Below are 25,002 nucleotides of genomic sequence, written 5' to 3'. Positions count from 1 at the left end.
GCGATACCCGTGCACATGCACGGGATAGCAGTACAACATAACTGGTAGCAGACGACAGACCGAACACGTGGAATGACAAAAATACGCATTGTGCAAAATGCAAGTGGTACTATGGAACGCCAAGACTTCCCAAACATTGTCGGCATGTCCGCTAAGTGCCACAGCAATTTCATAGGGATCGTGTGACGGCGAGCCGAGTTTTTAATGTGCAAGCTTGGTATTATAATGGAGATATACATACATACATACATACATACATACATACAAGAGGGTGGAGGGCAGCCCGGAATCATGGCGAAACCCAATCCTTATCCCTGTGTCGAAAGAGACGACCAGGGTTGCGTCAGGAAGGGCATCCGGCATAAAACCTGTGCCAAATCAGTATGCGGATCATAACGGATGATCCGCTGTGACAACCCCTAACGGGAGCAGCCAAAAGACTACCAACAACATATATATATATATATATATATATATATATATATATATATGTATATATATATATATATATATATATATATATGTATATATATATATATATATATGTATATTGTTGCGAACGGCCGCGTATCTCGAATCGCGGCATGCTGCCCACCGGACGGACAATTCTGTCGTGACCCTCTTGGACTAACGCCGGGAGCTAGTCACAGGTGGGCCTTTCGACCTCACCACGATCGTGCCAATCGCCCACCCATGCAGGATAGGGTTGCTCGCCAAATTCGATCTACCTAAGTACCTGCGCGACTGGTCGACCCGGCGATCGTACCTCGCTGCAGGTCGACTCCGGACACAAGCCGCTTGGGCGGCCTGTTCCGTACTATCGGGATAACCGAGCATTGTTATCGTCAACCTCGACTGTTCAGATTAATTACCGGGATTTGCACCCCCTATGAACCCTTTACGTGAAGCAGGATGGAGAGTCAATTAAAATGAAGGAGACGAAGTGAAACAGGCACAGTTCAACATGCAAGCACTTTATTTACACACACAGACAAGCACATATATACAGCCATACCGAATCAAAATGCACATAAAGCAAATGCAAGAAGAAAAGCAGTTAAAACCGACTACGCGCACACACAGCAACACTTATACAGTTTTACTTCACAGACTGCGCCAACACAGACATTTGCACAAAAACCCCAAAGAAAAGAAAGAAGCCACCCTCACAGACAAGGAGGCAGACAGGCCTGTAGGCCAAATGTGCGCGTGATCTGGAGGAGCGGCGAGGTCCGCGAGACTGGGGAGGTCTTACCCGCGTCCTCGTGACTCGTTGGCGGCAAGCCACAAATGTGGCCACGCCTGTGGGCCCCGACTCCGTGCCCCTTGGCGGGTTTCGTTGGACGACGTTTGGGGTGGGGTGGGAACGGGGCCCCCTTTTGCACTATCTCAGCGTGGGGGAAAAGGGGGAATTGTTGATGCCCTGGGGGAGGGGAGTGGCTGGCTGGCTTGGGTCCCGCGACGAGACGATCGATCCCCCACACCGCAACCTCGTCGCCGACCACCGTCCTTCCTGCCTCGGACCCAAGCTCCCTTGCTCCCTTGCTCGCAGTTCCAGCACGCGCACTCGACTTCACTCCGCCAACGCACGCTCCTTGTCCCCCAGGAGCAACCTCTCGACGACACTCTCCAGCAACTCCAAAACTCAATTCGCTCCTCCTTTTCTCCAGCTCCACACTCTCCTCCGACCTCAACTCGAGCCCCCGAGTCGCCTTCCGCTCGCACCTTTATAGCGCTCAGGAGAAGCCAATATGCAAATTTTAGGATCAGAACGCGATTGGAGGCGGGGCCACGCCGCCCCCCCCCTGGTTAGCCATTTGTTAGGCAAAAATGGGCGTGAACCTCTCCTGATCCGAAAATTTGCATATACAGACTTCACATACACGCTTGGAGGCGGGGCTAAGCCGCCCCGCGCTCGCCAATTGGACGGAGGAGAAGTGGGCGTGAACCGTTTCTGATCCGAATTTCCCCTCGGAAAGGCTGCCACCCGTGCTCGCGGCTCGGTGCGCTCGGCACCAATCGCCAAACGGGCCGGAGACAGCCCGACATTCAGTTTTCACAGGTGGTGCGGTTGTTGGTTGTCAAGGAGAGAGGCGAAGGTGGTGGAGGGTTTTCGGTGGTGGTTTGATGGTTATGGTGTCGTTTGGGAACGGCGGTGAAGCACTGTTTTGCGGGTTGGAGTTGTGAAGGTCAGGGTAGTGGCTGTTTGTGTTGTTGGGGCTTAATGGTGGAAAATAACAATAGAGAAAGAAAAACGGCCAACTCAAAGGATCGCAGCCCGAATGGATCACATAAATTCCCTCTATACAACGGGTTTGGGCTAACTACACATGTACCTATGAAGATATCTCACCTGAGGGTCCTGAATGGTGGTTTGCGAATTTCCACAGCCGTAACAAGATATTGTTGTGGTTGACGAAATTCACAAACCACCATTCAGGTCCCTTAGGTGAGATATCTCTGTAAGTATCTGTGTAGTTAGGCCCAAACCCGTTGTCTAGAGGGAATAAATGTCATTCATGTGGGCTGCGACTCTTCAGGATAGCCGTTTTTCTTTTACTATCTTTATTTTGGACCAGCCGCCATTATTACCACCACCAACCACGTCTCAACAGCCATCACAACAACAACCACCAACCACAACGCCGCTTCACAATAACAACCACCAACCACAACGCCGCTTCACAACAACAACCACCAACCACAACGCCGCTTCACCACAACCGCCACGACCTTTACCGTCACAGCTCGCCACCATCTCATCCACACCATCTCGCGCCACTCGTGGGCGCCGATGCTGGACTCATGCGGGGCGCGCACCGAGCAGCCTGTTCAAAAACATCACAGACTTTCCGCAGAAAACGGATCAAAAACGACTCACGCCCACTTTTGTTCCGTCCAATCGGTGAGCGAGGGGCGATTTGGCCCCGCCTCCAGGGCGTTGGAGGGCGGTCGCTATATGCAAATTCATGGATCAAAAGGCATTCACGCCCACTTTTCCTCGGGCCAATGGGGAGCCAGAAAGAGAGGTGAAGGGTCAGAGGCAGAAGGTCAAGGGTGAAAGAGCGAAGCCACGGGGCTTATATAAACGGCTGCGTTCGTCAGTCGAGTTGAGTTCAGTTGGAAGTTGGCAGTTGAGTGTGCGGAGTTCAAGAGAGTCGTCGGTGGAGCTGGAAAGAAGTGGTACTAGTCAGAGTGAAGAGGACGGAGCTGTGGAGGGGTGACGGCGGCGAAGGCGGATGAGGGGGTGCTCGCGTCAGTGCCGGGAGCTGCACACCAGAGAGGCCAGCAACGCGACCGAGGTGGAGGAGGAGATGCTCGCCGCGGGACCCGAGACAGGGTGAAATCCTCCTTCCCCCGAGCATCAGCAACCCCCTCCTGTTTCCCCCCCGCGCTGAGATAGTGCGACAAAGGGGGCCCCTTTTCCCACCCCCTACCAGACACTGTCCGCGAGGCCCGCGGAGTTGAGGCGCCACCGCCGCTCTGCGTCTCATCATCAGACGGTAGGCCCGACACGGTCTCGGCCCCAGGCCCGCCTACCCCCCTCATCCTGGAGGGTGGTTCTCTTTTCTTTTGCTTTGGGAATATGTGTTGTCGGCGCCGTCTGTGAAGTAAAATTGTATAAGTGTTGCCGTGTGCCCGGTAGTCGGATAGATCTGCATTGTTGCATTTGCTTTTTGTGTAATATTGCATTGTCTTCTTCTTTTACATGTGCTTTTGGTGGAATTGTATATGTGTGCTTTCCGTTCATCGCGAAATAAATGTGCTTATTGTTGAACTGTTTTCCCGCTTCGCTTCGTCTTTTCTTTCATTGAATCTCCATCTTGCTTCATGTAAAGGGTTGGTCGTGGGCTAAAAAGCCCGATAATTAATCGAACCGTCGAGGCCGACGAATAACACCGCTCGGTTATCCCGATAGTACGGAACGGGTCGCTTAAAGTGGCCCGTGTCCGAAGTCGACCTGCGGCGAGGTGCGATCGCCCGGTCTATACTCCGTGTGGGTACTTAGGTAGGTCGAATTTGGCGAGCAACCCTATCCCACGCAGGGGCCGATTGGCACGATCGTGGTGAGACCGAAAGGTCCACCCGTGACTGGTTCCCGGCGTTAGTCCGAGAGGATCACGACTGGATTGTCCGTCCGGTGGGCGACGTGCCGCGATCCGAGTTACATGGCCGTCCGCACGCCGGCGGGCGCGAATCCGCAACACTGGTGTCAGGTCGTGCGATATAAACTCATCGCCCTCCTCGCGGCACTGGTATCGGAGAACGGGAAAACGGGCTCTCCTGTCTCCGGCTAAATTCACGGGAATCGGTCCAGGGGTGAGAGGAGCGACCCCCGATTCCCTCCAAATTACGAGCGAGCTAAATTAACCCTTCACGAGAAATAAGATGGCGTCTCAAGGCGAGCGGGAGCCGGGGGTATTAGGTATGTGTCGTCATGTAGGATCCATGGCCCAGGTCGGTTCTTTTTATAATTATAACCCCACCACTAACTGTGGTCAGTGGGAGCGGCTTGAGCACGAACTTTGCCGGCAAACGGAGTCGCACAATGGCAGCGCGATCGCACCTCAGTGCAGCACGGAGCGGGCTGATATTAATGGCACAGCACGAGGCGTGAGCTCCCAGTCACCGGTTCAAGGCACGTGGTCACGGCATGTGCCATGGCAGGCGTGGCAGGATGACTATGCGAGCATTGGCAGGGTTCAGGCACAATTGGGGGATGTCTTGGAAAAGGTGAAGTGTTATGAAGAATATATCGAGGAGGTGCAACGTGGAGTGGACGAGTCACAACGGCACGCAGACGCGCTTCAGAAAAATTACGTGTACGGGGGGACACAGCGATTGGACGATTTACTGGAACGAATTCGGTGGCAAAAACATGACTTGGCCAATAGAGTCGACAAATTACGTGGGAAAAAGAATTTGGTAGTGCTTTATACCCGTCAGTTGGAATATGCGAAGAGCAAACTGAACAAAAGAATAGAGGAACAGCAGATTGGTATCTCCCAGGAAAGGAAACAATGGGAGGAAGAATGGAAAACCGAGCTCGAAAAGAAACAAAAGGAGCATGACTTGGAAGTAAAACAATTAATGGAAAAATTATTGGAGCAAGCAAGGCGGTTCAAAGAACTGGAGGAGAGAGTGAGGGAAATACAGTTGGAGGAGAAAAAATGTGAACACGATGGGGAGTTGGAACAATTGAAGGAAGAGATAAGAACAGGCAATCAGGAAAGAGAAAGCCTAGAATGGAAGATAAAAAGAGGAGAGAGACAGCTCGAGGAAAGGTCGGAGGAATTGCTGGAAAAGTCAGAACAGTTCGAAGAACTGCAAGGAGAATTGAGGGAGGAAGGAGAAAGGAAAACAAAGCTCGAAAAGGAAAAACGCGAACAAGATGGGGAATTGGAACTACTGAAGCGAGAGGTAAGGGCAAGCCAGTTTAAAAGAGAAATCCTGGAAGGGGAGATAAGAATGGGAAAGGAATGGCAGAAAAAACTAAATGAATACAGTAAAAAAAGGGACGAATTGAGGAGGGAAGCGGTGGAAAGAAGAGATGAAATGAGTGAAGAAGCACGCAAATTGAGAAAGGAATTGGAAACAAAAACTTCTGAGATACTGAAACACGAAAACAAAGAAAGAGGATTACAAGACGAACTGAGGATGTTAAAAGAGGAAAGAATGACAGCAGAGAATGAAACGTTAAGGAACCACACTGAGCAGATTGAACAATTAGAAGCCAAAGCAAAGTCGGAGTGTGCAGAGATGAGAAAGGAATTGGAAAAGAAAGTTTCTGAGTTACAGAAACACCAGAACAAAGAGAGGGAACTACGAAACGAACTGAGAGTGTTAAAAGAGGAAAGGAAGAGAACGGAAAATGAAACGTTAAGGAACCACACTGTACAGATCGAACAGCTGGAAGCGAAGGCCAGATTAAAGAATGACATGCAAGAAAGAGTAATGATGGAAGAACGAATCAGACAGGAGAAGGAAGTCAGCCAACTGAAAGAAATAACGAGATTGCAGAATGAGGAACAAGGGAGACAGTGGAATAGGAAATACAAAGAACAAGGAATGAGACAGGAGAAAGAAATCCGTCAATTGAAGGAAACAATGAGATTGCAGAACGAGGAACAAGAGAGACAGTGGAATAAAAAACTGAAAGAGTATGAATTTGAAACTGAACGACAAAAGGAAAAAAATAGGTTGGAATACGAGGAGAAGTTGAAGGAGCAAGGAATGAAGCAGGAAGGAGAAATCAGGAGATTGAAGGACACAAGGAGATTGGAGAGGGAAGAACGAGAGGAACAATGGAATAGAAAACAAAAAGAACATGAATCTGAGGTTGACCAATTGAAAGAAAAGCTGAGGCTGGAGTACGAGGAGATAGACAAAGAACAGCGAATGAAACACAAAATGGAGATGAACCAAATGAAGAAAACCATGAAACTGGATAAGGAAAGACAGGAGAGGAAACGAGGAAGAGTAATTAGACAGCAGCAAATGAAACACAAAAAGGAGATTAACCAAATGAAGAAAACCATGAAACTGGAGAAGGAAGGACAGGAGAGGAAACGAGGAAGAGTAGTGAGAGAACAGCGAATGAAACACAGGAAGGAAATGAGCCAATTGAAAGAAACAATGAGATTGGAAAACAAAGAGCAAGAGGAACAGTGGGAGAGAAAACAACAACTATATGAGTGTGAAATTGAACAACTAAAACGGAGAGCGAGACTGGAGTCAACGGAGATTGAGGAGCTCCGGAGGGAGAACGAACAGCAAATGGGGCTCAGAGAGAAAGAACGACTCAGATGGGAAGGAAAAAGGAACCAGGAAGAGACAGAAATAAGGAACAAGGAGAGAAAATGTATAGAGACAAGAGACGAGGTGAAAGTAATTGCGAGGGAGAGAAGAGAACAATTAAGACGGAAAGCAAGGATGAGGTACGCGGAGATCGTGAAAGAGCAAGGAGTGAAAAACAGGGAAGGACGGGAGCGATTTAAGGAGAAAGCAAGGTTGACCTACATAAAGATAAGGGAAAGACGCCAGAAAGAAGCGGAGACTAATAGACCGGAGGGGACAACAGAAACTTATAAATGTATAGAGACACGGGAGACAGAAAAAATAGAGGGAAGACTACACGATGAAGATGGGGTAAGTGACGCGCACACACACACGGAGGTAGTGGAGGACAATGGGGGTGAGCTGGTGGACTGGGTGGAGGCCCGGTGCGAGCAGCTGGATGGCCTCCTCCAGGAACGAGGGGAGGGAGTATGCCCCCTTGAGGTGAGTCACGACCAGGTGAGTTCGGTTGTGCTTTGCGAGGTCGAGGGGAGGAGTGCTGCGAACGGGTGCACGGAGAGCTTGGGGGGTATGGAGGCCCCGGAGACCCTTGTGGGGACACCAATCCCCAGTGTGGTTGTCCCTGTGTGTGTGGTGCAAGGTGTGAGTGCGTCCCCGTGTGTGGAAGCGACCCCGTGTGTGAGTGGTGTGGTGGCGATTGTGCCGGTGTACGTGCTTCCCAGCACGCCGTGTGTAAAAGGGGCACCGCAAGTGAGTGAGGCACCGCGGGTGAGTGCCCCCGCGTGTGTGAGTGAGGAACGGTGTATGAGTGTGGCACGAGTGAGTGGAAGGCCGCGAGTGCGTGGAGCCACGTGTGCGAGGGAGGTAGCATGCGTGAGTGAACGGCCGAGTGCAAGGGAGACCGTGTGTGTGAGAGAGCGGTATGTGAGGGAGATGTCGGTCGGCATGCGGGAACATGCAGCCGCGTCTCCCGGTGTGAATGTGATGGAATGGAGTGTGAGCGTCGTAACACGCAGGTGTGCGTGGGTCGAATGGCGACGACGGCGACATGAGAGGAAAGAAAGCCGAGTGGCGGCTGTAGTTGTTTCGGGGACCGTGCCGGGTTCACCCAGCAGTGAGCACGAGGTCCGTGCTGTGCAACGCACGAGCCCCCCACGTGCTCGCTTGCGAGAGAAGTCCCGGTCCGGAAACGCACGCGGTGGATTTGCCGATCCCGCGGACGGACAAAGTTTAGGCAGGATTATGGATTTGGACCGGACGGGTTCTCCACGCGATCGTGTGTGTTAAGCTCCAACGGGCAAAGCACATGTGTTCGCGTGGGGAACCCCTCGAGACGTGGGGCTTGTGTTTTTTTTATGCGCACGGTGACGTCATGGCTGCACGTGGGGTTGGAATCCGGCAGGAGGGGAATCCCTGCCGGATGGTACCGTCCAAGGAGGGACGAGGAACACGTGCAGCTGCATGACGTCACGGGCAGGTGCAAAGTGCGCGAGTGGCCGCGCTGGTGCTGCGCATGGAAAAAAAAAAAAAAAAAGCAAGCCTCACTTTCGGGTGCACAGGATTCCTGGGCAAGGGGTGGAAGACCCCCTTACCAGGGCACAGGATGGAAACTAGTTAGGGGGAAGGGTTAGCTTAGTTAGACCGACTTCATGGGGCAGGGGTAAGTCCTCATGGAGTCCGTGGAATGGATTAGTTAGAGGGATTGTAGCCAGATTTAGGTTGGGGAATAAAATGATTGATTTGGAGACAGAGACAGACTTGTGGATGTGTAGCGGGGACGTAGTTTAGCTACGTAGGTTAAAAGGAACGTGCTACTAGTTTAAGGGACGACGTGGGAGCACGAGTTAGTTAGGGGATGTAGTTAGAAGGATGGCAGAGTTCAGCGGTGAGTGTGTTGGTGAGTTGTGAGGTGGAGACATGAGTGAGTGTGGCCAGCGGGTCTGTGTGAGTGGAGCGAATGGGGAATGCATGGTGCGATGAGTGATTGGGGGGAGGAGTGACTCCCGCCCAAGGGACCCCGGGGTCAGAGTAAAGTGAGTTAGGAGGTTAGTCAAATTTACAAAATGGAGGTCGTTTTGTTGTTGGTGGGTGTGTAGGCTCGAAACCCATTTGGAGGGGTGCAGGAGCCCTGTTGACGGGCTTGGGAGCGTGGCTGCGAAAGGTGAGTATCGCTGAGTGGGTACCCCGGGCACCAGGCTAGTCGGCCGTGGTAGGCCAAGGGCCCATGGGGGGCGGGATAGCGTAGTGGGCACGGGTGCGCCTGCTTGGTGCGGGGGCCCGGGGCGCCATTAGCCGCGTGGGCAGTGTTGTGGGCATGGGTGACCCTCGGAAAGGGGCCTGGGAAGCCAGCCTGCCACGTGTGCGTTTCAGGGGAGGTGCCATAGGGGGCACTCCCCGGTGTTAGGGAGCTGGTAGGCTCAGAGGCAGTGTAGTGCCCGGGGGTGCCATAGCGGGACATTCGGCAGAGGGTCGTGCCTGCCAAAGGGAGCCACGTGTCCCAGCCATGAGACCGTGTGAGGGCACGGAGAGAAAATTGGGGGGCGAGGCTCGAAATTGTAAGGACACCAACACAGGCTACGGGAATCTGGGTTGTTAGAACCAATAGTTTAAGCGAGAGGCGCTTGTTGAAAGCCCCGGGGTAGTTTAACAGTTAAATGGTTAGGGTAGATTAGGAGATGTACCCCTCCGCACCATCCATCCCCTCGCTATCGTTGTGGGCCGCTGGACCCACTTTGTGTTATAGATCGCCGAACTCTGGGGAGGCCATTCTGAGGCTTCGTTGGGCCTCGACACAGGACGCTAGCTCTCCCTTATTCCCCTCCGGGAAGGGAACGTAGGGGTTGGGAGTAGGCTTGGTGACAGGATAGGTTAGCCGAACAAGGACAGTACAGGGGGTTAGGGGACGATTTATAGTGGGGAAGTAAAAATAAAAAAAAATAAGTTGGGGCTAAATTGGGGTTTGACAAATTAAGGGAGTGGGTATAGACAATGACAGGCAAAGGCGATAGGTTGGGAGGGAGACCGTAGGGTAGGTCCGAGCCCGCCTTCCGAGTGGCCAGCACCACCGCACTCCCTCCACCAACCTCCACTGAACGGCAAAGGCTGGCCAGCTTCATCTGCTGGCTGTGTTGCTGCAAGGCAGAGGCCGGCCCACTTCATCGGCAGCTGTTGTGTTGCTGCAAGGCCTGTGCCGGCCAGTTCTTCTGCAGGCTGTGTTTGCCTGCTGCCTTTGCCATGCCATGTCCACTGCCCCTGTTCATCAGCCCCCGTTCAATTTTGCGTTGCCCCCCCCCCCTGTTCATTTCCATGTGCGCCAGGATCAAGGCAACAGTTTGCAAGCTGCAAGAACTGCCCTGTTGGCAGCTACAACACGGGCCTGCAGTGGCGGCCCGTGCACCGTGTTTGCGTTCAGTTCAAACCATTCATCCATCCATTCGTTGTGTTCATTGCGTGTGCCACTTGAGCTGGCACGGAGACTGCGTTTGTGCAGCCCATGCACCGTTGTGGTTCACTGCGTTCAGTTCAAAAAGGAAGGCCTTGGACTGCGTGTGAGCAGCCGGCCACGTTCCCTGTCACCTGCATTATTTGAGTCAGAGACTGCATGCGAGCAGCCTGGCTCCCTGCTAACTGCTTTCTTTTTGCAGAGTTCAGTGATCCTGGGCCATGGTTTAGTGTAAAATTTGTAAGTTAAGGTAAGATGTACTGTAAATATGAGTGCGCCCCCGGCATGTTTGTCCTAGCGCCGGCAATTTTATTTAAGTCGTCCGTGTGAGTGAGTTTGTTTCGGTCGTTACTCAGCCCTCAGGTTATTTATTTTGGGGACACGAATACCATGAATGTCGCACTCAGGGATCCGTAGGTAAAATGTACTAGGGGAAAACTACACATGATGGCACACGAAAATTTGACGACTCGGGACGAGTCTGTAAAAAGGGGAGGGGGTAGTGTTGTGGTTGACGAAATTCACAAACCACCATTCAGGTCCCTTAGGTGAGATATCTCTGTAAGTATCTGTGTAGTTAGGCCCAAACCCGTTGTCTAGAGGGAATAAATGTCATTCATGCGGGCTGTGACTCTTCAGGATAGCCGTTTTTCTTTTACTATCTTTATTTTGGACCAGCCGCCATTATTACCACCACCAACCACGTCTCAATAGCCATCACAACAACAACCACCAACCACAACGCCGCTTCACAATAACAACCACCAACCACAACGCCGCTTCACAACAACAACCACCAACCACAACGCCGCTTCACCACAACCGCCACGACCTTTACCGTCACAGCTCGCCACCATCTCATCCACACCATCTCGCGCCACTCGTGGGCGCCGATGCTGGACTCGTGCGGGGCGCGCACCGAGCAGCGTGTTCAAAAACATCACAGACTTTCCGCAGAAAACGGATCAAAAACGACTCACGCCCACTTTTGTTCCGTCCAATCGGTGAGCGGGGGCGATTTGGCCCCGCCTCCAGGGCGTTGGAGGGCGGTCGCTATATGCAAATTCATGGATCAAAAAGCATTCACGCCCACTTTTCCTCGGGCCAATGGGGAGCCAGAAAGAGAGGTGAAGGGTCAGAGGCAGAGGGTCAAGGGTGAAAGAGCGAAGCCACGGGGCTTATGTAAACGGCTGCGTTCGTCAGTCGAGTTGAGTTCAGTTGGAAGTTGGCAGTTGAGTGTGCGGAGTTCAAGAGAGTCTCGGTGGAGCTGGAAAGAAGTGGTACTAGTCAGAGTGAAGAGGACGGAGCTGTGGAGGGGTGACGGCGGCGAAGGCGGACGAGGGGGTGCTCGCGTCGGTGCCGGGAGCTGCACACCAGAGAGGCCAGCAACGCGACCGAGGTGGAGGAGGAGACGCTCGCCACGGGACCCGAGAGAGGGTGAAATCCTCCTTCCCCCGAGCATCAGCAACCCCCTCCTGTTTCCCCCCGCGCTGAGATAGTGCGACAAAGGGGGCCCCTTTTCCCACCCCCTACCAGACACTGTCCGCGAGGCCCGCGGAGTTGAGGCGCCACCGCCGCTCTGCGTCTCATCATCAGACGGTAGGCCCGACACGGTCTCGGCCCCAGGCCCGCCTACCCCCCTCATCCTGGAGGGTGGTTCTCTTTTCTTTTGCTTTGGGAATATGTGTTGTCGGCGCCGTCTGTGAAGTAAAATTGTATAAGTGTTGCCGTGTGCCCGGTAGTCGGATAGATCTGCATTGTTGCATTTGCTTTTTGTGTAATATTGCATTGTCTTCTTCTTTTACATGTGCTTTTGGTGGAATTGTATATGTGTGCTTTCCGTTCATCGCGAAATAAATGTGCTTATTGTTGAACTGTTTTCCCGCTTCGCTTCGTCTTTTCTTTCATTGAATCTCCATCTTGCTTCACGTAAAGGGTTGGTCATGGGCTAAAACGCCCGATAATTAATCGAACCGTCGAGGCCGACGAATAACACCGCTCGGTTATCCCGATAGTACGGAACGGGTCGCTTAAAGTGGCCCGTGTCCGAAGTCGACCTGCGGCGAGGTGCGATCGCCCGGTCTACCCTCCGTGTGGGTACTTAGGTAGGTCGAATTTGGCGAGCAACCCTATCGCACGCGGCGGCCGATTGGCACGATCGTGGTGAGACCGAAAGGTCCACCCGTGACTGGTTCCCGGCGTTAGTCCGAGAGGGTCACGACTGGATTGTCCGTCCGGTGGGCGACGTGCCGCGATTCGAGTTACGTGGCCGTCCGCACGCCGGCGGGCGCGAATCCGCAACAATATATATATATATATATATATATATATATATATATATATATATATATATATATATATATATATATATATATATATATATACACATATATATATATACACATATATATATATATACACACACACACACACACACACACACACACACACACACACACACACACACACACACACGGTGTCCCAAAAGTCTGGATCCATAGGCAAAAATTTGTTTCAAAGTTTTTTTTTTATTCCAGTAAATGCTCAAAATTGACGGCATTGGACTTCGTGACACTTGTTTATTCGCTGAATACAAGAACGTTTAACATTTCTGAACCTAAAACGTTTAAACACTTTAAAAGTGGCATGTGTTATTGTATGCTTATCAGGATGCTTTCTATTGAATTCGGCAGCAACTCCGCCATGTGAAGAATCCTGTCTTGCGTGCATGAGAATGAGTTCAATTCGATCTTCTGTTGTTAGTTTCGAAGCCATCTTGGACCTGAAATAAAAAGAAAAGTATCAAATTGTATATTAGGAAAATACCTCGGGATCCAGACTTTTGGAACACCCTGTATATTTGGAGTTCACCATCTAAAAAGGCTGTGATGAATATCCTGTTAGCACTCTCCCCCTCCTCGCTCCATGAGTGTATTGCTTGGCCGGTATCTCTCCACCGACAAATTTTATTTTCCCATTAACAACCGTTTTTTAATCAATTGCACAAAGATTGGAATTCCCGTCAGCGAAGCGATGGGTCTAATATTCTGGTAACTCTCAAATGGCATGGTAAATGCGGTTTACGTGAGGATACGAATGATCTCTGTTATTCAGAATTTATATTAACGAGTACACCCACTCCCCATCAGAGCGGCAGGAAGAGTCGTGTTATTATCCTCTCTGGGGTGTATATATTACAGTAGATCTAGGCTCAGGTCCGTTAGTCTGTGGGAGACACGATAAGCATGTTGTTCTGGACTCAGGGTTCGAGGCTCGCCATGAGAGGAAGCACTCTGGTCCCTATCGAACGCCCGGTCCTGAGGCCGTCGGGCACAGATAACCACGCAACGGCAGGTTGCTAAGCAACCACGAACACCAATTGGCACTGCCAATCCGGGCAGAGTTGCACTACTTCGTGTGATGCCATACCTGTGCACAGCCGAGTCAATTGGGGTCTCATGCCCTCAGCACACACTTGGATTACAGCTGAGCAATACAGTTAGTGCACGCTGGCTAACAAGAGCAAATTTGGTGGGGTATAACCTCCCGGCTAAGCTAATGTGCGGACCATACTGGACCAATAAAGGAAAAGACGAAACGGTCTGGGTTCATTTATGACAAAGCAATTTATTACAGGTGAGGGCGAGGAAAGTCATGTGGCACAGTGAAGGGTTTATTCACAAAATATACAGCAAGGGACAGCAAGGAAATGTGGGTGCGGCCAAAGAAATGCAAATATGTACAAAAAGAAAAAAAAGAGTACATGGCAGAATTGACCCAATAATAAACTTCTACAATCTTGTGGAATGTGTGATTTATTTAGGCGGGGGATATAGAAATGGGTTCCGTCCGTCCATCCGTCACATTTTGTTTCCGGAGCTTAACTACAAATCCCCTCAGGATATATTTACGAAATTTTCGTACACATATCAAGCAAGTGGTGAACTGGTGCCTTGTGATATTTTCTAATTGATAGGTCACATGGTTTGGCAGCCGTGTTGGTTCAAGAAAAATATTAAATAATGTTTTCTCTGGAATCACATAACCTAACGAAGCGAAAATTTGCAACTATCATCTTCCATCATGTCTGCATACATAGTAAAAATGACATCACAAGTCGCATGGTTTGGTGGCCATCTTGTTTTTAATGTCATGGGTGCCTCAGTTATGATGTCATAATTGCATACGTGGAACTCTACATCCCATCAGCATGAAACTTTTTGAGGATCATCCCGGTATAAATTGGTCAACAGAAAAAAACTGATGACCTCACCGGTTGCGTGGTTTGGCGGACAGATATATATATATATATATATATATATATATATATATATATATATATATATATATATATATATATATATATATATATATATATATATATATATTGTTACGGATTCGCGCCCGCCGGCGTGCGGACGGCCACGTAACTCGAATCGCGGCACGTCGCCCACCGGACGGACAATCCAGTCGTGACCCTCTCGGACTAACGCCGGGAACCAGTCACGGGTGGACCTTTCGGTCTCACCGCGATCGAGCCAATCAGCCCCCGCGTGGGATAGGGTTGCTCGCCAAATTCGACCTACCCAAGTACCCACACGGAGGGTAGACCGGGCGATCGCACCTCGCCGCAGGTCGACTTCGGACACGGGCCACTTAAGCGACCCGTTCCGTACTATCGGGATAACTGAGCGGTGTTATCGTCGGCCTCGACGGTTCGATTAATTATCGGGCGTATTCAGCCCACTACCAACCCTTTACGTGAAGCAAGATGAGGATTCAATGAAGGAAATGACGAAGCGAAGCGGAAAACAGTTCAACACAAAGCACATTTATTCGCGCTGAACGGAAAGCACACATATTCAATTCCACCAAAAGCACATAGAAAAGGAAAAGAAACACACTGCAATTTTACACAAAAAGCAAATGCGACAATGCAGATCTAATACCGATTACGCGAGCACACGGCAACACTTATACAATTTTACTTCACAGACGGCGCCGACAACACACATTCCCAAAAACAAAAGAAAAGAGAACCCTCAAGGATGAGGCGGGCCTGAGGCCGAGACCGGGTCGGGCCTACCCGTCTGGTGATGAGACGCGGAGCGGCGATGGTGCCTCAACTCCGCGGGCCTCGCGGGGAGTGTCTGATAGGGGGTGGGAAGGGGGCCCCCTTGGTCGCACTATCTCAGCGCGGGGGGGAAACAGGAGGGGGTTGCTGATGCTCGGGGTATAGAGGATTTCCACTCTGCCTCGAGTCCCGCGACGAGCGTCTCCACCTCGGCCAGGTCGCGCCGTCGGCCTCCCTGGTGTGCAGCTCCCTGCACGACGCGAGCACACCCTCGTCTGCCCTCGCCGCCTCTCCACAGCTCCGTCTTCTTTGCTCCGACTCCAACGCACACGACGACGACCAACTCCTTCTTGCTTCTTCTTCCCAACTCCACCGCCCGCGAAGTCTTAACTCCCTGTCCCCTTGACTGATGAACGCGGTCGCTTATATCAGCCCCGTGGCTTCGCTCTCTCATCTTTGACCCCCTCCCTTCGACCTTTCACCTCGCTCCCCATTGGCCCGAGAAAAAGTGGGCGTGAATGCTTTTTGATCCATAAATTTGCATATATCGATCGCCCTCCAACGCCCTGGGGGCGGGGCCAAATCGCCCCTCGCTCACCGATTGGACGGAACAAAAGTGGGCGTGTGTCGTTTTTGATCCGTTTTTGAAGTGGAAAATCCGTGGTTTTGTACACGCTGTTCGGCGCGCGCCCTGCACGAGTCCAACACCGGTACCCACAAGCGGCGCAAGAACGGTGGCGATGCGACGGTTGCGAGGTGTGACGTGAAGCGGCGCCGCGGTGGGTGGTTGATGTTGTGGTTGGTGGTGGTAACAATGGCGGTTGGTCCAAAATAAAGATAGTAAAAGAAAAACGGCTATCCTGAAGAGTCGCAGCATGCATAAATGACATGTATTCCCTCTAGACAACGGGTTTGGGCCTAACTACACATACACTTACCGAGATACCTCACCTAAGGGACCTGAATGGTGGTTTGCGAATTTGGTAACCACAACACTACCCCCTCCCCTTTTTACAGACTCGTCCCGAGTCGTCAAATTTTCGTGTGCCATCATGTGTAGTTTTCCCCTAGTACATTTTACCTACGGATCCCTGAGTGCGACATTCATGGTATTCGTGTCCCCAAAATAAATAACCTGAGGGCTGCGTAACTACCTAAACAAACTCACTCACACGGACGACTTAAATAAAATTGCCGGCGCTAAGACAAACATGCCGGGGGCGCACTCGTATTTACAGTACATCTTAACCTTAACTTACAAATTTTACACTAAACCATGGCCCAGGATCACTGAACTCTGCAAAAGAAAAGCAGTTAGCAGGGAGCCAGGCTGCCCGCATGCAGTCTCTGGCTCAAAACAATGCAGGTGACAGGGTACGTGGCTGGCTGCTCACACGCAGTCCAAGGCCTTCCTTTTTGAACTGAACGCAGTGAACCACAACGGTGCATGGGCTGCACAAACGCAGTCTCCGTGCCAGCTCAAGGGGCACACGCAATGAACACAACGAATGGATGGATGGATGGTTTGAATTGAACTCAGTGAACCACAACGGTGCATGGGCTGCACAAATGCAGTCTCCGTGCCAGCTCAAGTGGCACACGCAATGAGCACAACGAATGGATGGATGAACACAAACACGGTGCACGGGCCGCCACTGCAGGCCCGTGTTGTAGCTGCCAACAGGGCAGTTCTTGCAGCTTGCAAACTGTTGCCTTGCGGATCCTGGCGCACATGGAAATGAACGGGGGGGGGGGCAAAGCAAAAATTGAACGGGGCTGGTGAACGTGGGCAGTGGGCATGGCATGGCAAAGGTGAGCAGGCAAACACAGCCCGCAGAAGAAGGCCGCTGCAGGCAAACACAGCCGGCAGATGAACTGGCCGGCACAGGCCTTGAAGCACAGCAGCTGCAGACAATCCGATAAAACCAATCCGTCCGCACGCCGGCTCCCAAGTGGGTCCAGCGGCCCACAACGACAGCGAGGGGATGGATGGTGCGGAGGGGTACATCTCCTAATCTACCCTAACCATTTAACTGTTAAACTACCCCGGGGCTTTCAACAAGCGCCTCTCGCTTAAACTATTGGTTCTAACAACCCAGATTCCCGTCGCCTGTGTTGGTGTCCTCACAATTTCGGGCCTCGCCCCCCAATTTTCTCTCCGTGCCCTCACACGGTCTCATGGCTGGGACACGTGGCTCCCTTTGGCAGGCACGACCCTCTGCCGAATCTCCCGCTATGGCACCCCCGGGCACTACACTGCCTCCGAGCCTACCAGCTCCCTAACACCGGGGAGTGCCCCCCATAGCACCTCCCCTGAAACGCACACGTGGCAGGCTGGCTTCCCAGGCCCCTTTCCGAGGGTCACGCTTGCCCACAACACTGCCCACGCGGCTAATGGCGCCCCGGGCCCCCGCACTAAGCAGGCGCACCCGTGCCCACTACGCTATCCCGGCCCCCCATGGGCCCTTGGCCTACCGCGGCCGACTAGCCTGGTGCCCGGGGTACCCACTCAGCGATACTCACCTTTCGCAGCCACGCTCCCAAGCCCGTCAACAGGGCTCCTGCACCCCTCCAAATGGGTCTCGAGCCTACACTCCCACCAACAACAAAACGACCTCCATTTTTCAATTTGACTAACCCAGCTAACTCAGTCTACACTGACCCCGGGGTCCCTTGGGCGGGAGTCACTCCTCCCCCCAATCACTCATCGCACCATGCATTCCCCATTCGCTCCATACACACAGACCCGCTGGCCTCACTCACTCACTATGTACACGTACTCACCTCACAACTCTTCAACACACACACCGCTGAACCTGCCATCCTTCTAACTACCTCCCCTAACTAACTCGTGCTCCCACGTCGTCCCTTAAACTAGTAGCACGTTCCTTTTAACACTACGTAGCTAAACTACGTCAACTCTACACGCTCACAAGTCTGTCACTGTCTCCAAATCATCAAAAATCATTTTATTTCCCAACCTAAATCTGGCTACAATCCCTCTAACTAATCCATTCCACGGGCCCCATGAGGACTTACCCCTGCCCCATGGAGCCGGTCTAGCTATGCTAACCCTTCCCCCTAACTAGTTTCCATCCTGTGCCCCAGGTCAAGGGGGTCTTCCACCCCTTGCCCAGGAATCCTGTGCACCCGAAAGTGAGGCTTGCTTTTCTTTTTTTTTTCTTTTTTTTTCTCTACATGCGCAGCACCAGCGCGGCAACTCGCGCACTTTGCACCTGCCCGTGACGTCATGCAGCTGCACGTGTTCCTCGTCCCTCCTTGTACGGTACCATCCGGCCGGGATACCCCTCCTGCCGGATTCCAACCACACGTGCAGCCATGACGTCACCGTGCGCATAAAAAAAAACACAAGCCCCACGTCTCGAGGGGTTCCCCACGCGAACACATGTGCTTTGCCCGTTGGAGCTTAACACACACGATCGCGTGGAGAACCCGTCCGGTCCAAATCCGTTATCCTGCCTAAACTTTGTCCGTCCGCGGGATCGGCAAATCCACCACGTGCGTTTCCGGACCGGGACTTCACTCTCGCAAGCGAGCACGTGGTGGTCTCGTGCGTTGCACAGCACGAACCTCGTGCTCACTGCTGGGTGAACCCGGCACGGTCCCCGAAACAACTACAGCCGCTACTCGGCTTTCTCTCCTCTGTCGCCGTCTCCGTCTCCATTCAACCCACGCACACCTGCGTGTTACGACGCACACACTCCACTCCATCACATTCACACCGGGAGACGCGGCTGCGTGCTCCCGCATGCCAACCGACATCTCCCTCTCATACCGCTCTCTCACACACACGGTCTTCCTTGCATAACCCATACCACTCACACGTGGTGCTCCATTCCCTCGTACCTCACTCACACACGCGGGGGCACTCAACCGCGGTGCCTCATCCACACACCGTGCCTCACTCATACACGCGGGGGCACTCAACCGCGGTGCCTCATCCACACACGCGGGGGCACTCAACCGCGGTGTCTCATCCATACTCCGTGCCTCACTCACACACGCGGGGGCACTCACCCGCGGTGCCTCACTCATACTGGCCGTTTCATCCACACACACGGCCACTCACACACGGTGCTTCACCCACACACGGCGTGCTGGGAAGCACGTACCCTGGCACCATCGCCACCACACCACTCACACACGGGGTCGCTTCCACACACGGGGACGCACTCACACCTTGCACCACACACACAGGGACAACTACACTGGGGATTCGTGTCCCCACAAGGGTCTCCGGGGCCTCTATACCCCCCAAGCTCTCCAAGCACCCGTCCACAGCACTCCTCCCCTCAACCTCGCAAAGCACGACCGAACTCACCTGGTCGTGACTCGCCTCAAGGGGGCATACTCCCTCCCCTCGTTCCTGGAGGAGGCCATCCAGGTGCTCGCACTGGGTCTCCACCCAGTCCACCAGCTCACCCTCATTGTCCTCCACTACCTCCGTGTGTGTGTGTGCGTCACTTACCCCGTCCAATTCACCCTCTATCTCCCGTGTCTCTATACATTTATAAGTTTCTGTTGTCGTCGTCTCGTGTCTCGTCTCACACGTCTTGGTCTCCCCATTTAATTTTTCCCTTTTGGTCACCGTCGATTCTTCTGTCACGACCCTCGCCCAACACGCCCCCCGAATTATTTTTTTACCCGCCTCCACCGCGGGCCTGTCAGCAGCTGCACCCCCTTCCAGCTCGTTTGCTCCCACACGTGGAGTCGCCATTCCCAGCTCCCTGGTCACGGCCTTCATGCCCGCCTGCAGGCATCGGCCCATGTTCTGCGTCTCACCCCGGAGCTTTTTCGTTTCTTCCCTCATTTGCTTGCCCATGCTTTTCATTTCGTTTATAAATTCATTTGCGTTTGCATCCATCTTTTCGTTCATTTGTTGTGTATTTGCATCCATCTTTTCGTTCATTTGTTGTGTATTTGCATCCATTCTCGCTGTCATTGCCGCCAGCATGGCGCATAGCTGGGCCATGTCGGGTGCGCTTGGGTGAGCCGTTTCGGCAGGGATCGGGGAAGGGTTTTGGTGGAGGGGGGGAGGGGAGGTGTCATACACCGCGGCCGCTGCCGCACCTATTTCGGGCTCTGGGTTCAGTTGGACGAGTTCATGTTCCTGCACGGGCATTCCATCCTGAGCCATGGATTCTACACATTCTACATCCATTTCTAATACCCCCGGCTCCCGCTCGCCTTGAGACGCCATCTTGCTTCTCTTAAAGGGTTAATTTCGCTCGCTCGTAATTTGGAGGGAATCGGGGGTCACTTCTCTCACCCCTGGACCGATTCCCGTGAATTTAGCCGGAGACAGGAGAGCCCGTTTTCCTGTTCTCCGATACCAGTGCCGCGAGGAGGGCGATGAATTTGTATCGCACGACCTGACACCAGTGTTACGGATTCGCGCCCGCCGGCGTGCTGACGGCCACGTAACTCGAATCGCGGCACGTCGCCCACCGGACGGACAATCCAGTCGTGACCCTCTCGGACTAACGCCGGGAACCAGTCACGGGTGGACCTTTCGGTCTCACCGCGATCGAGCCAATCAGCCCCCGCGTGGGATAGTGTTGCTCGCCAAATTCGACCTACCTAAGTACCCACGCGGAGGGTAGACCGGGCGATCGCACCTCGCCGCAGGTCGACTTCGGACACGGGCCACTTAAGCGACCCGTTCCGTACTATCGGGATAACCGAGCGGTGTTATCGTCGGCCTCGACGGTTCGATTAATTATCGGGCGTATTCAGCCCACTACCAACCCTTTACGTGAAGCAAGATGAGGATTCAATGAAAGAAATGACGAAGCGAAGCGGGAAACAGTTCAACACAAAGCACATTTATTCGCGCTGAACGGAAAGCACACATATTCAATTCCACCAAAAGCACATAGAAAAGAAGAGAAACAATGCAATTTTACACAAAAAGCAAATGCGACAATGCAGATCTAATACCGATTACGCGAGCACACGGCAACACTTATACAATTTTACTTCACAGACGGCGCCGACAACACATACCCAAAACCAAGGAAAAGAACAGCCTCAAGGATGAGGCGGGCCTGAGGCCGAGACCGGGTCGGGCCTACCCGTCTGGTGATGAGACGCGGAGCGGCGATGGTGCCTCAACTCCGCGGGCCTCACGGACAGTGTCTGGTAGGGGGTGGGAAAGGGGCCCACTTGGTCGCACTATCTCAGCGCGGGGGGAAACAGGAGGGGGTTGCTGATGCTCGGGGTATAGAGGATTTCTACTCTGCCTCGAGTCCCGCGACGAGTGTCTCCACCTCGGCCAGGTCGCGCCGTCGGCCTCCCTGGTGTGCAGCTCCCTGCACGACGCGAGCACCCCCTCGTCTGCCCTCGCCGCCTCTCCACAGCTCCATCCCCTTTTGCTCCGACTCCAACGCACACGACGACGACTAACTCCTTCTGGCTTCTTCTTCCCAACTCCACCGCCCGCGAAGTCTTAACTCTTATTATTCACTTGACTGACGAACGCGGTCGCTTATATCAGCCCCGTGGCTTCGCTCTCTCATCTTTGACCCCCTCCCTTCGACCTTTCACCTCGCTCCCCATTGGCCCGAGAAAAAGTGGGCGTGAATGCTTTTTGATCCATAAATTTGCATATATCGATCGCCCTCCAACGCCCTGGGGGCGGGGCCAAATCGCCCCTCGCTCACCGATTGGACGGAACAAAAGTGGGCGTGTGTCGTTTTTGATCCGTTTTTGAAGTGGAAAATCCGTGGTTTTGTACACGCTGTTCGGCGCGCGCCCTGCACGAGTCCAACACCGGTACCCACAAGCGGCGCAAGAACAGTGGCGATGCGACGGTTGCGAGGTGTGACGTGAAGCGGCGCCGCGGTGGGTGGTTGATGTTGTGGTTGGTGGTGGTAACAATGGCGGTTGGTCCAAAATAAAGATAGTAAAAGAAAAACGGCTATCCTGAAGAGTCGCAGCACGCATAAATGACATGTATTCCCTCTAGACAACGGGTTTGGGCCTAACTACACATACACTTACCGAGATACCTCACCTAAGGGACCTGAATGGTGGTTTGCGAATTTGGTAACCACAACACTATATATATATATATATATATATATATATATATATATATATATATATATATATATATATATATATATATATATATATATATATATATATATATATATATATATTTTTTTTTTACTTTCAAAAATCTCCTAAATGGCTGAACAAATCGAGGTAAAACTCTACAGGTATGACCGCCTATCCATGAGGAACAAAACGTGCCCACCCCATGATGTCAGAAGTCAAATGGTTTAGCAGCCATATAGGATTTACCCTAAAAGCCTTTAAAAAATTTCTCCTCCAGGATGGCTGGACAGATCGAGGGGAAATTTTGCACACGTTCCCCAAGCCTTAGGGATACTTGGGTCTTCATGAATATTATTGATAGGTTACATGGTCTGGAAGCCATATTGGATTGATCAAAAATCTTTGAAAAATTATTTGTCTTGACCCGCTTCATCGATTGATGTGAAATTTCACAAGTATGCTCCAGTAATGATGGGGAACATGCATTTAAAATTTCAACCTGAATGGACGCATGGTCTGGCAGCCAGAATTATTAAATTTTTGAATCTGGGTTTAAAAAAAAAATAATAAATATATATATATATATATATATATATATTTGAATGAGGATCATTTGGCTGTGCCTGGATGGGTTTGAGGGTAGAGGAGTAGCAGCTGAAATGTGAATCCTTTCCAGGTTCCTCCTGATGACCTCATCTTTTCTTTTTTGCTTGTTTGGGTTCCTTCTGATGACTCCAATGCAGGACTGGACCTATTTGGTCTTCCATTTGATTTGAATTCAATTTATTTTAATCCCATTCTAAATTCAATTGAATAATAATTTTAAAAAACGACATGGGTCAGGGTCAGGTGTGCAATCAAAGCGGGACGTCTTGGTGCCTGGTCATCAGTGCCAGCAGTTATAAAGGGACAGTTCTAGTTATGTCTCTCATTAATTATAATTATATGCCACACACTACACACCAGTACACAAACACCGCACAAAACACGTCCTTTTTCTTCTTGTTAAATGTGACGTCTGGCTTGAGTTTACTTTCAGTGAGATAGTCATTGCTTTGATTGAGATTTTTTTTGGTTGTGCTAACCACGGTTGGCTCATTATAGAAATGCGATATTCAGGATAAGCTCACGTGATGTTTTTCAACCATTGTTTTGAGGTTTTTTTATTTGTATTTTTTGAATGCCTTTTGGTCCGAAGCTTGCTTGGGTTTTTTGTTCAATCAATCTTTTAATCATCTCATGAGTTTCAACTGGATTTAAGCTCATGGCTTGCAGGTGAAACTTGTTGTAACATGCTGGATTTCAAAATATATTTTTAAACCATGTCTCCACCATTTGGTTGTTTTGTTGTTTTTTTTATTGGGTGAATAACTATTATGCAAGTATTAACTCGTACAAACCCAGTATTAAGCGGAGTACCTCCATATTGTGCTCTGAGTGTTTATCTTCTATATTATTTTTACTTTTGGGGAGTCATTATTGTACTTTGTCTTGAACAACAAAGAGCTTATGCTACAACGTACAGGTATTATTGTGTCCATTTTGAAGGAATAATCTTATTGCCAGAAAAGAGAGGAGGAATAACTTTCTGTCCTTGTTCTCTACTCACTGCCAGTAATGACTTCTCGGGGCCTGATCCCTTTCCCTCAACCGGCTGTACAGCGATTGTTCTTTCTGGTTGTGGCTGTGATACTGCCATTGTCTCAGACTCAGCGACCACCGCACATCGTTTTCATCCTTGCTGATGACCTTGGCTGGGCTGACGTTGGTTACCATGGTTCGGAAATCCACACCCCAGTACTTGATGAGCTCTCAGCATCAGGACTTCGTCTGGACAACTACTACGTGCAACCGATCTGCACACCTTCACGAAGTCAACTCATGACTGGACGCTACCAGGTAACGTAAAAAAGTTTGTACTTGTATATTTATTCTTTAGTTTGATACACACACACCTACCTTGTGCAGGGTACCACCCAAAAGTGTGTTTTTACTATCTCAGCCAGTACCATCCTTGCTGGAATCGAATGCTCCACATATGATCAGAATGATCTACAATTTACACAAATTGACGTCTGAGCGGTTGAACATTGTTCATTTTCCATGCATGACTCGTGTTGTAACACACCGGTTGTAAAATAGGATTACTTGACTAATTTAACCTCCAGGAGCGTAAATCAAGCCCAAACCGTCCACATGGCAAAATGGTGGGACCACGGGGCACTCCACAGCTCTAAGAAATAAATAATTTATTAGATTCAAGAGACAAACGGAATAAAATCCCAGACAGAAAAACACAATTATTAATCACAATAACTTGATATACAAAGAAACGAAACCCCGGCTGTGGGCCAATGCACCCATGCACAGTTATGCACGTGAACTGGGTAAGGAAGAGGGAAAAGGCATGGGGGTGAAGAACCGCAGGCTGCTGTTGTACTTGTTTGTGCTGGTACACTGAGCGGGAACAGAACGCAGACCACAGTTGGAACGAGGACATGAGGGGTCCACCTCTCTGCCGTGGGGGGTCCCTCTACCCGGGTCACAGCGAACCAATTGCCGACCCAGGCATCCAATCAGTCATGGTATGGGAACAGTCAAAGTT

The 25,002-nt window shown here is 51.3% G+C and overlaps 2 protein-coding genes across 3 annotated transcripts in view; both read left to right on the top strand.

Moving 5' to 3' along the window:
* Positions 1 to 25,002, top strand: part of ARSB (arylsulfatase B) — a 48,320-nt gene that overhangs the window by 780 nt on the left and 22,538 nt on the right. For both annotated transcript variants that reach the window (XM_085896268.1, XM_085896267.1), the window contains exon 2: positions 24,013 to 24,296. In XM_085896268.1, the coding sequence (XP_085752394.1) occupies positions 24,013 to 24,296 (284 nt within the window). The remainder of the gene's footprint in view (positions 1 to 24,012; positions 24,297 to 25,002) is intronic.
* On the top strand, positions 4,181 to 9,213 carry LOC147020712 (uncharacterized). Its single transcript, XM_085896266.1, has one exon. The coding sequence runs from the start codon at positions 4,390 to 4,392 to the stop codon at positions 8,083 to 8,085; it is 3,696 nt and encodes a 1,231-aa protein (XP_085752392.1). The 5' UTR covers positions 4,181 to 4,389; the 3' UTR covers positions 8,086 to 9,213.

Source organism: Eptatretus burgeri, chromosome 9 (assembly GCF_056783735.1).
Source record: "Eptatretus burgeri isolate ZD-2024b chromosome 9, Ebu_testis_v1, whole genome shotgun sequence".
Lineage (NCBI taxonomy): Eukaryota > Metazoa > Chordata > Myxini > Myxiniformes > Myxinidae > Eptatretus > Eptatretus burgeri.
This window is presented reverse-complemented; position numbering and strand designations above follow the sequence as displayed.

Coding starts and splice junctions, on each gene's coding strand:
- LOC147020712 (XM_085896266.1), top strand. CDS start 4,390: ATGGCGTCTCAAGGCGAGCGGGAGCCGGGGGTATTAGGTATGTGTCGT.